General features: G+C 52.4%; 1 protein-coding gene and 1 long non-coding RNA gene across 8 annotated transcripts; one reads left to right on the top strand and one right to left on the bottom strand.

Moving 5' to 3' along the window:
- Positions 1–2914: 2914 nt before the first annotated feature.
- On the top strand, positions 2915–6253 carry LOC147573897 (uncharacterized). Of its 2 annotated transcripts, XR_015245112.1 has the most exons (3): positions 2922–3343; positions 5442–5594; positions 5725–6253. It is a non-coding gene; the product is annotated as an uncharacterized LOC147573897 (long non-coding RNA). The 2 variants fall into 2 exon arrangements; XR_015245111.1 differs by having other exon boundaries at positions 2915–3343; positions 5442–6253.
- A 1348-nt stretch (positions 6254–7601) lies between these two features.
- On the bottom strand, positions 7602–16776 carry ZNF550 (zinc finger protein 550). Of its 6 annotated transcripts, XM_086690851.1 has the most exons (6): positions 16540–16776; positions 15494–15571; positions 14754–14921; positions 14254–14380; positions 12541–12636; positions 7602–8963 (listed from the first exon to the last, which is right to left on the bottom strand). In XM_086690851.1, the coding sequence occupies exons 4-6, from the start codon at positions 14285–14287 to the stop codon at positions 7951–7953; spliced, it is 1143 nt and encodes a 380-aa protein (XP_086546977.1). In that variant the 5' UTR covers positions 14288–14380; positions 14754–14921; positions 15494–15571; positions 16540–16776; the 3' UTR covers positions 7602–7950. The 6 variants fall into 6 exon arrangements, with proteins under 6 accessions (XP_086546977.1, XP_086546978.1, XP_086546974.1 ...); XM_086690852.1 differs by lacking the exon at positions 14754–14921; XM_086690848.1 differs by having other exon boundaries at positions 14754–15571.

Raw genomic sequence — 16776 nt, forward strand, 5'->3', positions numbered from 1 at the left:
AGATGTTATTTAGGGAAAAAATTTAAGGTGGCTAGTGATAAATTCCTTATTTATTCCTTTCCAAATGTTATATATTCATTTTCTTGTTTTATTGCACTAGACAAAAACACCAATATTAATATGGAATAAAAGTGCAGAGAGTAGGCATTGTGTTTTGTTCACAATCTCAGGGGAATACTTTTTTAAATGGACAAAGAGGCATGGCATTTGCAATAGCACTTTTATAGAAGCTCTTTAGGAAGAGCCCTTCTATGTTTGATGACTCTTTTTGTCACATACACACACCAAAATAAATTTTTAAAAATTGCTCTAAAATTATTTTGAATGGAATGGGGAAAAAAAATCCCTCAATGTAAGACAATTTGTGGAAGCCTTCTAAAGCAGCTCTTCAAGGAAAGTTGATCACATTAAACACTTATAGAAAAAAAAGGTCTCAAATCAAGGACCCCAGCTTTCACCTTTAGAAACTAGAAGAGAAATGAAATCCAGAGAAAGCAGAAGAAATAATAAAGATCAAAACAAAAATGAGTGCAATAGAAAATGAGAAATTGTAGAGAAAATTAGTGAAATCCAAAGCCTTAATATCAGGATAATTGATGAACCTCTACCCAAACTGATCATAAAGAAAAGATGGGAATACATGAATTTCCAATGTCAGAAATGTTAGAAGTGACATCACTACAGATTCTATAGGCATTAAAAGGATAATGAGGGAATATTATGAGTCCCTTTATGCCAATAAATTCATACATATATTTCATACTGTTATGAATATTGACTGATATTTTCATTGACAACAACAAAAAAAGGTTTTTGTCAAACATTTGTTGGAATGTAACTCCTTCATCAGACGACATGACTCATTTGCTAAATATGGTAATCGTTTTTAAATACTGAAAGAGTATGTCCTCATTTTTTGTGCTATTTACAACATAAAGCTACAGACACATGTTTAATTCTGCATTGTTACTGTTCTTTTTCATTAAGTCTGCACAGTCAACAAAACAATAAGGCAAACCTTGAATTGTATTTAGAAATTTCGCTAATGTAAATACTCCCACCATTGCCAACTTCATGGTGAATGTTTGGACCAAGTGGAGGAAGCCAAATATACACCCCTAATAAGTCACATAAGACACCCAAATTCTATCTGGCCCTTCTCCACTTTTCCTGTGCTAACAGGCTCCAGTCCTGGGACATCTGAAGCCTTCCCATATTTTCCAGCATGAGCTTTTCCACTCCTTTGCTGCCTTGGAGTCACTCCCCAAAACAATTGATAATGAGTAACTCCCTTGCTTTACAAGGTCAGAATAAGTATCCTTCCCTTGTTCCCATCTGAGTGGTCTTTACTTCCATAGTTATCATGGAGGTTCCAATGAGATAGTCTGCATTTTTCTTGACCAGCTTTTCTGTCTGTGGAGATTGGTCAGTGGCCAGACTACCAGTGTATAACCCTGAGTTTTCTGTGGCTTTGAAGAAGTCCTACAGGAACCAAACAATGATGGCAAGTCCTGAACCAGGCTCCCCTAGACAGCCGGACCAGCCATGATGCCTGCAAAGGAATGCAATGTGGCCTTTAAAAGAAGGTGGGTAGCTTTAGGAATACAGGGTTCTTAATAAGGAAGTATGAGGTATACAATGAGGAGGTGGCTTTAGAATGTCCAAGATAAGTGAGAAAAGCAAACTGCAGGTCGGTGTACAAAAAGTAACTTTATATGAAGAAAAATGATTTGTATAGAAACATTTGAACACACACACACACACACAGTGACCCACACAATCGCGCTGCCACAATTCTAAAAGGACAATACTATATTGCAAACATTTTCTCCAGGACGTTGAATTTTTAGAGACTTTTTTTTTTTTTAATTTTTTTTTTCAACGTTTATTTATTTTTGGGACAGAGAGAGACAGAGCATGAACGGGGGAGGGGCAGAGAGAGAGAGGGAGACACAGAATCGGAAACAGGCTCCAGGCTCTGAGCCATCAGCCCAGAGCCTGACGCGGGGCTCGAACTCACAGACCGCGAGATCGTGACCTGGCTGAAGTCGGACGCTCAACCGACTGCGCCACCCAGGCGCCCCGAGACTTTTTACTTTATATTTTATGATGCATAGTGTAGTACTCCTTAAATAGGAAATTGGACATCCATTAGATTTTAAGAATTAGGAAAATGAAGGTACACAGCTTTTTTCAATTTCACTGTGAAACTGCCTCGGTTTTAGATGAGATTCCTACTACTCACAAGAGACATGTGAACCCCATGCCCAGGAATCACGGCACAAAGTCGTAATTTCTTTGCACGTGCATCGAAGTCACTCGGAAAGCTTGTTAATACACAAATTCTCGGGCTCAACTCCTGAGTGTGTAATTCAATAGGTATCTGGACTGAGAATTCGCATTTCTAACGAGTTCCCGGGTGATTCTGACGGTGCAGGGTTCAAACCCAAGAGCCAGTGTGGTAGAAAAGGCGAGTCCATGGGATGGAGATCTGTGACTCGGCCGAGCCCAGAGAGGTCTCCCCGGCATCTCTGCAGCGAGCCTTCTAGGCTGATGGGAGGCCGACTAGGTTGGGGCCCCAGGCCTCCCAGGCACCGCTGGGCGCGGGAGAAAGCCCTCAACCCACGTCCAGCAAGTGGCTACGCCGGCCGCTTCCCAGGTGGAGGAGGCCGGACCCGAAGCCCTCCGGGGTGAAGACCGCACTTGCAGCGCAGAAACGACCCCCCCCCACCCCAGGTCGAGAGGCGAACCACCCTCCCCACTCCCAGAAACACCCGTTCCTCCGCCTAATGCCCTACATCTCACCTGGCACCGCCCCTTCCTGCGGACCTTACCTCTTATTCCCGCCCCTTCCTGCCTCTGAGCCAATCGCTCTCTGCCTCTCGCACAGGCTCTGTTTCCTCCTCTACTACTGGGCACTTTCTTCCCTCAGGTCTCAGAAACTCCAACCAACGGGAGCCAGTCAGGAGCTCCGCACTCAGCCAATGGGGACTGAGCGGGAAGTAAGCAGAGCCCCGCGCTGCATTGAGGGCACTCTTCCTGGCTGGCTCCGGATTCTTGGGCCGTCAGATGAGGCAGCGGCTGGACTCCCACCCCGAACCCCCACTCCCGAGGTACCTCCCGGTGAGGTGCCGGCCCACTCCCTGCCCCAGGGCCTCCGTGGGAACAGAAAAGAGTTATGAGACCTGGAGCCTGACTGCCCCTTCCCTTCCTCCCGCCTCATTATTTCCAAGATGAGCTTGGCCCAAACACCGGTTTCCGTGGGTTCAAGACATGAGTCGTCGTCTCTTGTTATGAGCCACCTCGGGGCTGTCATGGATTCGGTCAGTGATAAAGCGCACAGGTGCGTGAGACAGATAAGGATAAGGGCAATGAGAAGTGTCAGGAAAGGGCTGTAGTCCGGGAACTGGGGGACCGGGCGAGGGGCACCAGGAGCTGTTTTATCCAGCAGCCCAACCAATGAGTACGGCTCTGGCTTCGTTATCTGAAAACAGAAATGCAGGGGGAGGCGTCCAGATGGAGGGGAGTGTCGATTCGTGACGTCAGGAGCCACCTGACTGAAGCCCCAGGCTGGGACTTGAGAAGGGAAAGATCTGCGAGAGGCCGACACTGCAGCTCACCCAGGGAGACCTCCAAAAGCTCAGGGTCCTCAGGGTGGCGCGGGCACCGCTGCGGCTTTCATGAGTTGCCGTTTAGGGATGGCTTCTGGGCCTGAGTGGTCTGAGGAAAGACGGAAGCAGCCTTATCAAGTCCAGCACAGCCTCCTATATGAACTCAAGGAGCGGGGAGAGCACTGAGCAAAGAAATCACGCTTATTTTCTCTTCCTCTGACTGCATGAGGGCACGGGAGTTTCCCCACCGATGCACTGACTCTCTTCAGTGTCTGTGTTTGGACGGCATTCTGCAGAGAGACTCCAAAGCAGATCTCCCTCCACCAGCCCCACCCAATCCAGTGGGAAATGTGTTTGGTTCTTTTTTCACGATGTAGCACGAATCAGAACACTATCACCCCCCACAGTTACCTTCCCTTTCACCTGGATTACTGCGCCGGCCTCCACAGTTAGTTCTCAACCCAGCAACTGGCTTGGGAACAATTTACTGGGGTCCTGTCTCCCTCCTGTTCAGTTATCTGTCACGGGATACACCTCATATAAGATGGAAAATCCTCACCATTGCCCTGTCTCATGCGGCCTGGGCCACATGCTGCCCTGACCTCCCTGCCCCCTCTTCCTCCCTTTCCTGCTTCCACCCTGTGAGACTCCTTGCTTTGCAAAGGCTATTTCTTGTGCCTGGAAATTATTCTCAAAAATACCCACAAGGCTCAGTATCTCACCTCCTTTGTTTGCTTAATTGCTCTTATTTAGGAAGACTATTATCGCACTTGTAACGTTACATCCCTTCCCCCGTCTTTCCAGTACCCTCATCTTTCCTTCTTTCCGTTGTGCCTGACATTATAACATTTTATGTAATTTAGGGGCACCTGGATGGCTGGCTCCGTTGGTTGAGTGTCTGACTCTTGATTTTGGCTCAGGTCATGATCCCAGGGTCGTGGGATCAAGCCTAAGTTGGGCTCTGCGTCGAGCGTAGAGCCGGCTTGACTCTCCCTCTCCCTCTTTTTCCCTCTGCCCCTCTCCCCTGCTGGTGCTCTCCCTCTCTAAAATGAAATCAAAACTTTGACATACTATATAATTTATAAATTTATGTTTTCTGTCTTCCTTGATTAAAGAATAAGGTCTATGAGGGCATAGGTCTCTGTCTCTCTCTCTTTTTAATGTTTATTCATTTTGGGGAGACAAAGAGAGACAGTGTGAGCAGGGGAGGGGCAGGGAGAGAGAGGGAGACAGAATCTGAAGCAGGCTCCAGGCTCTGAGCTGTCAGCACGGAGCCCAATGTGGGGCTTGAATCCACGAACCAAGAGATCATGACCTGAGCCAAAGTTGGATGCTTAACCAACTGAGCCACCCAGGTGCCCCGTAGGTCTTTGTCTCTTGTTTCCTGATGTCTCCTATGTACCTATGATAGTGCCTGAAATCCACTAGTTGTTCACTGAACATTTGTTGGGTTTGCAAATAAACAGGATTGCCCCAACGTTTTTCTTTTTTTAATTTTATTTCTTCCCTCCCTCCCTCCACTGTTCTGACAACTCTTTCTAAATAGCCTCTATACCAATTTCTTGGCATGGGTATTCCTTGTTGGTTTCAGAATTAAAAGGAATCACATTTTTGAGACAAAAACCTGAGGGTTGCCCAGGCCCCATCATGGCCATGTGCTCAGCTTCATTCACTGCCCAGGCTTCAGAGTTCCCAATGACCTTTGTCATAGATGTGTTTTCCCTGAGGTATCTCCATTAACTTCTCATAGTGACATAATCCTTAGTAATAGCATTCGGTAATTTCCACATTTAACAAATGGTTTTCTGACAATCTGCACTCCCCTTGCAGACACTGTCGGTGCAATTACAAGTGAAATGGTAATCACTTCTGAACACAAAGAGATCATGGAAACCCAAACCTTGTCTCGAGTTCAGATGCCTGCCTTCTGCACCTGCATAGGCTGCCCCCACACCTACTGTCCTGACAGCAGATGCCCCCTGGGTAAGTAGTTTTATTTATGTCAGAGAAGTTTAAATTACTCAAAGAAAAATACCTGAGTAAATCCAGTCATAAATGTTCTCTGTAATTTCTTTCTGGTTTTGAACACAAAAAAATATTTTTGTATATACAGGACAGGAGTTTGCTCAGAACCATAGGCATATTGCCACCCTTGTCTCCCTGTATTGGGACAGCTTAACGTCTTCCTTTCTGCTGCCCTGTCATGGCAGAGAGAGAGAGACAGAGACAGAGAGACAGACACAGAGACAGGAAAATACATCGCTCCTGCTTTGGGACAAAGTGGGGTCGGTGTCCCAGGCACGCAAAGACTGCTTTGATGAAAACCAAGATGTTTCTAGAGGACTTTCTCCAACTCTCTAAAACCCAATGCTCAGCCACAAGTACAGTCACAGCTACAGTACATACCACCCTCCAGAGAGAGGGCAGAGGAGGGTGGGGTGTTCAAAAGTCAGCTCTCCTTTCCAAAGAACAGAAAACTGTGCACGCTATCCTGAAAACAAACAAAAACTAGACGTCTTATGAAGTCATCACGAAGTGCAGTTGTACTATGCACGACAGATATGTGTGTGCTCACTGTGAAAATGTGACCTGTGTGTAGCCTTATAAAGGTGCGGAGGAAGCTCCGAGTGAGGAAATGATCATTTTATATTCTCCTGTACGTTTTTTAGCCTGTTAACATTATCGTGTGTGCCTTGAAAACTTTCGAAGTCCACAGGAAGAATTGCAAATGACCAAATCCGTTGCCAGCACCAAGGAAGTCCAAGGTGGCAACCACAAAGCCCACACAAACCCGACACCCGTATGTACACAACCAGACTGTCCTTTTAAAGTCCCTGGCCCTTTATTTTGTAGCACAACTTCACACAACCCTTTGTAAGATCAGACAGTGAGGATACTCGGGTGTTTGTTTCCTGGGCTCATCGTGAATCTGCCCCAGCAGTGTGTTTTAGGTCACTGGTTCTAACTATAATTCAAGCCCGGGACAACTGGAGGGGATGTGGGAGGGAGGGCCCAGTCCCTCGAACCACCAGGCAAGGTGGGAATTAGGACCCCCCCCCCCCCCCCGGAGAAGGCCACACCGTACTGTCAGGGGAAAAGCAAGAAAACAAAGGAGCAGAATGGAGTCAAGAAAAAGTGAGGGAGAGAGAACGTCGAGAATTTAAAAACCACACGAACAGAAGCTTTACTTCGAAGTATCAAAGCCATAAATGGTCTTGAGGGGGCATGTTTCAATGTGACACCGTGCATGGCTTCCTTCTCTCAGACAGTGTGGGTGTAAGTGGCCACGGTGTTATTTTCAGAGTTCTAACTTGAAATCCAAGTGTCTTGTGACTCAGCCTTCACATTTCTCACAAAGGACTACGTTCCTCATGGGTGGGGATGATTGTAACACAGGCTTCCAGCAAACTTCTGTAGAGTTGCCTTCACTGTCCCAACTTTCCTGACACAGGGTGGCAGTGAACACACAGAAAAACAAAGGGCGGGGGCGGGTCGGTGGGTTAAGCCTCCAGCTCTTGATTTCGGCTTAGGTCATGATCTCATGGTTCTTGAGTTCAAGCCCTGAGTAGGGCTCTGGGCTAACAGCTTGGAACCTGGAGCCTGCATGGGATTCTCTCTCTCCGTCCCTCCCTCACTCTCTCTCTAAAAATAAATACAAATAAACTTAAAAAAGGGGGGGGGGGCTAAGACCCTTCCTCTCAAATATACCCCCCCACCAAAACATTAAAACTGTTGAAAAACTGTAGTAGGTTCGGCACAGAAACGTGAAAGAGTTTGTAAAGACATCCGTTCCTTCCATTTGAAGTCTATGTTTCCACCCCTTCTTTTTATTCTTTTAAAAGTAATGCCGAGGTGGCTAAATGGCAGACCTGTGGCCGACGTCCGTGTAAGTGCACAGTACCCCCTGTCCTCTCCCTCAGCCGTTTCACGGGCACCGGAGGGCCCCCGCAGTGTCCGCTCCGCGTGACTCCACCTGACCGTAAGCGCCCACGTGTCATGGGTTTTCTCACAGCAACAACATTGACGTCTCTCGTTCGTTCTGAATTCTCCAATGGCAGGGAAGGCGCCCCTTCTGGCTAGAGGCCCCTAGGTTGTGCCAGGAACATCCTTCCGCGGTGCGTCCCCAACAGAGGCGGCCCGAGTGCCCTGCCCCCCACAGTTCGCCGCTCGAGTCCTATGGTGGGGGGCCGCCCGTACGCGGCCCATGCCCGGTGGGGCCGCTCACGCGTCTGAGGGCCAAGCAAATCTCCCCGCCGTTCTGCACGGCGAGCGGCGCTTCCCGCCGGGGACCCCTCTGGAGGGCCGGCAGAGGCGCAGGGGGAGGGCGCGAGGTGCCCCCTCAGGGGTGCACCCGCCGGTGCTGCAGCAGGTGTGAGCGGCGCTTGAAGGCCTTGCCGCACTGGGGGCAGCGGTGGGGCGCCTCCGCGGCGTGGACGACCGAGTGCTGCAGGAGGTAGGTGCTGCGGTGGAAGGCCTTCCCGCACTGGGCGCACGCGAAAGGCCTCTCCCCGGTGTGCACGCGCCGGTGCTGCAGGAGCTCTGCGCCGCAGCGGAAGGCCTTGCCGCACTCGGCGCACTCGTACGGCTTCTGCCCCGTGTGCACCACGTAGTGCTGGATCAGGTGCGCTCGGTTGCCGAACGACCGCTCGCAGGCCCTGCACTCGAAGGGCTTCTCTCCCGTGTGGGTGCGGCTGTGCCGGACGAAAGTGGAGCGGTGGGCGAAGGCCTTCCGACACTGGGCGCACTCGTAGGGCTTCTCCCCGGTGTGGACCGGCCGGTGCTGCAGGAGGTAGGACCTACGTTTGAAGGCCTTTCCGCACTCCGGGCACGTGTATGGTTTCTCCCCGGTGTGGATGAGGTAGTGCCGGATCAGGGTCGAGCTCTGGCTGAAGGCTTTGCCGCACGCGTTGCATTCGTAGGGCTTTGTGCCGGTGTGGACCCGCTGATGCCGCGCGAGGTACCACTTGCGGTTAAAACCTTTCCCACACTGCTTGCATTTGTAGAGGTCGCTCCCCGCACGAAGCGCGCAGCCTCTGTCCGGTCCCTGTGGGTCCCGCTCACGGAGCACCTCTCCCGGAGAGACTCTCTTTTGCAACACCTGGAGGTGCAGATCGTCCTCTGTCCCCAAACCGTCATCTTCAAGGTTCATCCTCTCAAGGTGGGTCTTGTGAGCGTCCCTCCCAGGCGTCAGTCGACCTTTCTGCGTTTCCAGATGCCCTTCCCAATCCCTGGCCTGCACCAACCTGGAGGCCCTTGAAGGTCCCTGGGCCGGGCTTCCCCGGAGCCAGGCTCCCGCAGACAAAACCGGCTGACAAGCGCTTGGGTCTCTGGTCCGAAGTCTGGTGCTGTCACCTGAAGAGAATCCGACACACAGAGGGGGACTTTTAGTGACACAGTGTAGGAGAGACGAAATCAACGCTGCAGGGGGCAAGCGAGGCTGATCTAGCACCACTGACAATGGCTGCGTTTTACATCTCTAGAACCTGGGTTTCCAAGGACCATTCTGGTGCTTGTACCCTTTACACCGTTAAAGGGAAAATCCGGAGGGCAGGCGGAAGGAGGAGACAGAGGGTCTGGAGTGGACACCCCTCCTCACGGTCCAGAGGATAGGATGGGGGACAGTTTTGATCACTCGCTCCAACAACAGATGTCCCTTGGTGCTAGGAGCACATGGAAACAGCGCTGAACAGGACGGGGAGGCAAAAGAGGAGGTGTCCCATGAGCTAGGTCCTAATGGAGAAGCCAGAGACTTCAGAGAGAGGAAGGGGGGGGGCACTGGATTGAAACGGAAGGAGCACGTGTGGGCAGAGTCACTCCTGGAAGAGTGCTGAACAGTTAAAGGAAGAAAGGGCCCCGGAGGCCTGGTGAGGCCAGGCCACCACCGAAGGGGATCACAGTCAAAGGAAGAGAATCAAGACTGAAGAAGAGGAGGGATGGAGGAACATTCGGGGTCCAACAGTGTAAAAGACAAGCTTCTGCTCTGCTGGGAGGCATCACGTGGTGGTTAAGGGGGCTCTGGAGCCAGAAGCCATTCGTCAGTCCCGCCTCCACCAAGTGAGTGATCCTGGTAGATGGGCTACCTTCTTCTTCAAGGCAAGGTTTCCATCTGAGAGACCAGGAGGTCTGTTGTGAGGGTTCAATAAGAAAAGCGCTCGGCACGGTTCTTGACGCAGTGTGTTTACTCCACTGGGTCATTATCTTGATTACCTGTGACGGTTACCTTTATACATCAGCTCGGCTAGGTCTGGTCCAACAGTTCTGGCTGAGGTACTTTTTAGATGTGATTAACATTTAAACCAGCAGACTTTGAGAAAAGATCATCATCCACAATCTTTCAAAGAGAGTGGGCCTCTTTGACGGCGGGCCTCAGTCAGTCAACTGAAGAGAAAAGACTGAGCTCCCCTGGGAGGGCAGGAATCCCGCCTGCAGACACCTTCAGACTCAGGCCATGACATCACCTCTCCCGCTTCCTGGCCTGATTCTGCCTCCTCCTGGTTGCAATTCTCTGGAGAACCCGACTAATATGCTGTCATTCTCACTGCCGCACCGGGCAGTTAGGATGGCAGCAAAGACACCAGCGAACACAAGCAAAGCTTGCCCCACAAGCCCAAGAAAGGGGCACCAGCAGAAGCCGACTGCATGGATACCACAGTGTCGGACTCCTAGCTTCCAGAACTGTGAGAAAATAAGTTTCTGTTGTTCAAGGCACAAAAAGGGGGGAGGGTGGGAAAGCCCCCGATAAAACCCATCCACAGTGACAGCATGGAGACAGTGGTTTCCACTGTAGTATCATGAGGATGGGGCACTAGGGACCTGCTAGTGTGCTGGAAATATTCCAAGTCTGGACTGGGGTGAGGAATACCTCAGTACACACGCAAACACATAAGCCTGACCCTTAAGATTTGTGCACGTCACCATACACTTCTGATGTTAAGGGAAGAAGACCAAGCAGAGTTTAAGCAAAAGGTAAGGAAGTCAAGTGTAGACGTTTTTCCTAACAAATAAGACAGCTCCTTCGAGAAGCTTGGCTTTATAAGGAGAGTCGACACTGGTTGCGGGCTAGTCCAGATATGCAAACACTTGTGTTTGCTCTATGTGTAGACAACCGGAGCACATGTGTATGTGGAGCAGACAGATGATGACGATGCAGCCAGGCCTGAAAGGAAGCGAGGCAGCAAGCTTCCTGGGAAGGCAAAGGTACGGCCAAGGCCGTGGTATTGGAATGGGCCGTGACCAGAGGCACAGCATCTGCCACAGAGGATGAGAAGGCCACGGGTGCGAGACAGGCATGGACGAGTCGCTCCGGATTGAGGAGCAAGCGGCAGAAGTCCACAGCCTTTATTCCCAACGTGATGCTGAGTGTGTGCCAAGACTCCAGTGGCGGCGGAAGTGCTGAAGCCCTGGAAGGTGTCCGGGTGGCTACGGGAGCCAGTGCGGGAGAAAGGGCTGCCCGGAGGCAGGCAGCAGATGCGGGGGGACCTGCTAGGAGGCTCGGCATCATCCGAGCAAGAGACGATGGAAACCCGGACTAGATGCTGGAGATAGAGCCAGGGAAGGCGGTGGGGGTGATGGATTCGGGGGACATGGGTAATGTCGACCAGGCAGGACCAGGCAGGACCAGGCATGGGTCAATGGGCTGGACGGAGACTGAGATGCTGAGGTGCTGTCTGAGGTATTTCCAACTTGTCACCTGCCTGGAATAGCAGGACACTCTGACCCGGGATGGGGGAGAGTGGGCAGGACGGTGAGCGGCTAAGGCATGACGGGCCCGAGGTGCCTCTGAGACACGTAAGTGAAGGTGTGGATCAAGGAGCTGGGAGAGCGGCCAGAGACAGGCTGGCCGAGAAGCCTGAAGGACCGCCAGAGAGGAGGCCACGCCTCACTGTGATGGCCCCAGCGATTCCACAGCACAGATGTGGGGCTGAAAAGGCCCATTGTCGCTGTGTTTTTCAGGGCAAGAGAGGAAGGAGGATCCAGCCAGTGCAAGGGGCTGCTTCTGATGGATAAATGGGGCTGTATGAATGGATGGAGAGGGTGGGAGACAGTGGGATATGGAACAAAGTGAAATTTACAGAGTAGAGACAGTGCTTTCAAGGGCAAGAAAGGCCCCTTGAGTCAGAAAGAAATGAGTGACATCACTATCACCCACTAGGACTACAATTATTACATGGATACACTAAGAGCTGACTTCTGGGGGGCACCTGGGTGGCTCAGTTGGTTAAGTGTCTGACTTTGGCTCAGGTCATGATCTCATGGTTTGTGAGTTTGAGCCCCATGTAGGGCTCTGTGCTGATAGCTCAGAGCCTTAAATGTAATAAAAAATAAACAAACAAACAAACAAATCAACCAACCAATCAACCAAAAAACAAAAAACCTGACTTCTGTTGGCCCTTCCACAGGCCGGGCAGGGTACTAAGCAGTTTGGTGTGCTGGGTCATCACAACCTCAAACAACGTAATCACAGAAACTGTCGTCACTCTGATTTTCCAAGTAGGCTGAACACAGGCAACTGAAAGGACATAAACCAAGCGTGCTGGCTCTTTTCCTCGGGCACATGCAGCTCAACACTCCCCAGGCCTGAGCACCCAGGTGTGGCCAGGTGCCTATCTCTCCTCCAGGGAACACGGGTGGAAGTGATGTCGGGGTGCCCGTGGGTGTGCCTTCTCCCCGTCCCCCCGCATTGCCCTTCCACCAGCTGGATTAGGCCAGAGAGCGCACCTAAGGCTACACGCTGACACTCACAGGCACCAGGTGTGCAACGCTGCCCTTCCGAGCCGGCCTGCAGATGCAGTGCTACACCTGGTGGAGAAACCACCGGAACCCCCAGGAGGTCACAAAGAGTCTCACACAGGTTCAGAGGCACTGGTCCCTTGCATGCTGGAGGCTGCCAGGGCCCCCCCCGCCCCCCCGCGCAGCTCCCTGCTCCTACCTGGGCAGGTGCTCCACAAGAGGCCTCCCTTTCCAGTCCACAGCTCCCGCCCATGTTCCAGCAGGTGCGTCAACTCTGCTTCGGGGACTTCGTGCCCTGTTGACAGAGAAAGAAACAAGTCCTGGTGTATGAGAAGAAAGCAACGTCTCCATCCCGTCTGGGACTTAATGGCAGAGACAAGACCCGAGTGAAGCTGCTATTGACGTGAAGGACGTGCTGACCTGTGCACAGGTCCCTTTCTTGGGCTGCAACTACTATAGAGGGTGGTGCTGTCTCTGCACAATGCCAGTGTCCTTGAACTTTATCGGTGGAAGCCAACCCTACTTGGGGGCACAGCGCTTTCACACACAGCCGTGGGACCCTGGGAAAGTGAGCCCCTCCTTCCAGAAGGGATTCTGTAATTAATCTAAGTTGCTGGTTCTCAAACACCCTGTGCTTTGGAACCACCTAGGGGTGCTCAATTTCGACCTCAAGCCAAAAGGAACACAATTTCTTCCGGTGAGGCCTAGCGACCACTATATCTGAGCTCTCCCCAGGGGTTCTGGTGCCCAGAATGCACTGAAAACTGAGGGGGAAGAAGTCGGTGAATGGCATCCCTGAGCACCGGTAATCTGAGGCAGACAGGAACCTGAGCTGAATGCTCGTTCTGAGGACGAAACCTGTATTCGCGAGGCGAGGCTGCAGCACCCCATAGGCCCACAAGGGGGAGAGCCTGAGGAACAGGGAGATGTCTGGTCCAGGGAGAGGAGCAGAGAGAATCTTCTCATCCCTGAAGATGGAACTGTGTGGCCGCATCCTCCAGACCAGGCCAGCCCCACCCTGGGGCTTCTCAGTAGGTGAGGGGGGAAACTTCCTCCAGGGGAAGCCAGTTTAAGCTGCTCTTCTGTTACGTGCAGCCAGATACATCTCCACAGAGACAGGCGGGTTCTGCATAGAAGCCCAGTGACTGAGGTATCAGGACCCACTGAAGTTTCAGCTGTCAGATTCTGATCGTGAGCCCAGGATTCATTTGGACGGGTTTCGGTAATGGTCACTGTTGTGTGCTATGTGCAGGCGCCGAGCTCATGGAGGGGCGGGAGAAAAGGTGAACCAGATGTTCCTTTGGCTCGCCTCTTTCTCTCACCTCAGGGCCTTTTCTTGTACTGGTTCCTCCACCCAGAACCTCTCCTTCACCTCCCCTCCAAGCTTCGAGTCTCAGTTTCAGTTACTTTCCGAGATGCCTTTATTATTATTATTATTATTTAGAAGTTAGAGTTTATTTTGTGTTTTGTTTTTTTATTTAAGACAATTTTTTTAATGTTTTTTATTTTTGAGAGAGAGAGAGAGAGAGATCAAGTGGGGGAGGAGCAGACCGAGAGGGGGACACAGAATCTAAAGCAGGCTCCAGGCTCTGAGCTGTAGGCACAGAGCCTGTTGTGGGGCTTGAACTCACGGACTGTGAGATCCTCAGCCAAAGTCAGACGTTTAACCGCCTGAGCCACCCAGGCACCTCTATTTTGTGTCTTTTTGTTTGTTTGTTCATGTTTATTTTTGAGAAAGAGTGAGCACATGAGCAGGAGAAGGGCCAAGAGAGAGGGAGACACAGAATCCGAAGCAGGCTCCAGGCTCTGAGCTGTCAGCACAGAGCCCGACGTGGGGCTTGAACTCACACAATGAGATCATGACCTGAGCCAAAGTCGGGGTGCCCCATAGGGGTGAGAGGTGAGCCCTTACCCAGTGAGACCAAAAGCCCACAGGTCTCCAGCATCACCTCCTGGTACAGGGCCCTCTGGTCCAGTTCCAGCTGTCCCCACTCTTCCTGGGTGAAGGTCACAGCCACGTCCTTAAAGGTAACCAAAACCTGGAAAGTCAAACAGAGGTAGTGGCCTTGGCCTTGTGCTGTTGGATGGGGTCAGACCCTGTTACTCAGCTGCTGGTGAAGGTGCAGAGAGACCCAGGTCTCCTGAGGGCAGGGCTCTGTGCTGGGCTCAAGGGGGAGGTAGAGGCAGCCTTTGTACATAGTGCAATTAGGGCTCAGAGAAAGGCCTCCCCTGGGGTAGCCGCTGGAGACGACAGAAGGTGGTGTTCCTATGAGGACAGTGGGGGCAGTAAGTGATCTGGACATGAGAGGAATGGGGAAAAGGATCATGATGATAACTCCCAACAATGAGAACCGCAGCAGTCGTAGCCGAGGTCCTCCCCGTGTGCCCGCCCCCAGCAGAGAGCTGCTTTACCACTGAGGTAAAGTGACTAAAAGTCCCTTGTTCTGGAGCCAGATTCCCAGAGACTGAATCCAACACTTGCTAGCTGTGACCGTGGGGAGGACATCACATCATTTTTCTAAGCCTTGGTTTCCACATCGATACCATAATCATTCCCACTTCACCAGGCAGTTCTGAGAACTAAAACGAAAAGGTTTACATGTGGACACTCGAGTGCCCAGGGTCGAATGTGTTCAAAGTTTTTTGTGACTTTTCCTAATCCTCCCCCAGCCCATAACGTAAATGCCACTATCACGTCCATGTCACAGCCCGCAGCCTGGGGCTTAGGCAGCTCTAGAAAGCCCGCAATCTCACATTAGAGACAGGATCAGAACATCTGGCAAAAGATGACACTGTCTCCAGAAAACAGGCAGGTGGGGACCAGGGGCACCTTCACCAGAATTAAAACAACCAGGAAAAGGCTCTTGTAGTAGGTGACACTGATGCACAGGAGAGACAGCCCTGCAGAGGCCTGTCGGATGAAGGGAAGTGCAAGGAGGAAGGCTGCAAAATAGGAAAGACTTTGCAAGTTCAGCACCACCCAGCCCGGTGCGCTGAGCAGGAGAAGGGAAGGGAAGGAGCCAGGAGGTGTATCCCCAGCGGATCCAGCACAGCCCTGAAGGCCACGGTGGGGTTTGTGTGCATTTAGTACAAGTATGATGGGAGCCCCTAAGCGGGAGACCCATTCACTCATTCAACCATTTATTGAGTACCTTTTACAAGCCCAGGCCGTTCTAGGTCTTGGCACAGAGCAGCAACAGGCGCTCACGATCCGGGGCTGGAAACAGATCCTGAACAAGCAACTAAAATCAGCAAGACCATGTCAGAGGGCCCTAAAGATTCCAAAGACAAAACAATGGAGCAAGAAGACTGAAGAGATGATAGTGAACTTCGCACGGGGCAACAGGGTGGGTCTGAAATAAAAGTGAGGGGCGGCGCCCTGCGGATGGGAGGAAGACATGTGCTGACAACGGTCTAGGCCATGAAGGGGGGGCTTGGGGCGACTGCTAGCGCGTCCCCGGAGCTCCCTGTGCATGTGCGTGCAAGGGGACATCCCACGCCCGCACACGATTGGCACTGACCGTGTGGATGGACTCCCTGGTCAAAGCTAACTGAATGTCTTCGATAAGAAAACAGGTCCGCTACTGTCAGGGAAAGCCGGTTCCGTGTGCTGTGAACGGAAACTCCTTGGCCGCCCTGGCTCTCAGCCAGGAGAGGCTTCCACCTCTCCGCCCAAGCACAGCGGCAATTCCAGAAACTGCGTCCCCATCCTCCACCCCCGCCCTAGCCTGGTAGAGGCTAGAGGCCGGCAAGGCGCAAGAGTCGGACTCCCGCCGGGTCGCGCCTCCGCAATCAACACAGGCTCAGGAGGCGTCTCCGTGGAAAGAGGCCCCAGAGCCCTGCGGGACACCGGGAGACACACGTCACCCACGTAGGCTTTACAGGGCCCTCAACCCGGACGAGGAACCGTTAATACTACTTCACCTCCGGGGACACATGGGCCCAGCGGCGCAGGGGACTCGGTCAAGGTCACGGCCTCGGGAAGGGTCGCGGCCGCAACCCGCTGTGAGGTCTCGGGAGTGCCGGTCGTTCTCCGCACCCGGCGAGGACGGAGGGGGAATTCCAGAAACCTCACCTGTCCCTTCCACACAGCGTTCCGCTGGATGCCAGAAACGAGCGCTTCCCCACGTGGCCCCGGCCGCCTTTCGGGGCCGGGAAACTGAGGCACAGCACGCCGCCGCTCCCCACGTCCACTCACCTGGGCCGGGTCCACGCGCGCCGCCATCGGGCCGCTGGGGACCGCAGGGCCGCGCGTAGGCGCCGAGGGTCCCCGCGGGCTCAGCCGATCCCTCCCTGGGTCCCACAGAGGCGAAGGAGGGGCCCCTCGCCGGCGTTCCCCCTATCGTCCAGACGAGATGCGGGGAGCTCACCATCAGCGGGCACCGACCCGCCACATCACAAACCTACGCCTACACGCGACACCGGAAGCCCCGCC

The sequence above is a fragment of the Puma concolor genome, chromosome E2, assembly GCF_028749965.1.
Source record: "Puma concolor isolate L17-30 chromosome E2, mPumCon1.1.hap2, whole genome shotgun sequence".
Lineage (NCBI taxonomy): Eukaryota > Metazoa > Chordata > Mammalia > Carnivora > Felidae > Puma > Puma concolor.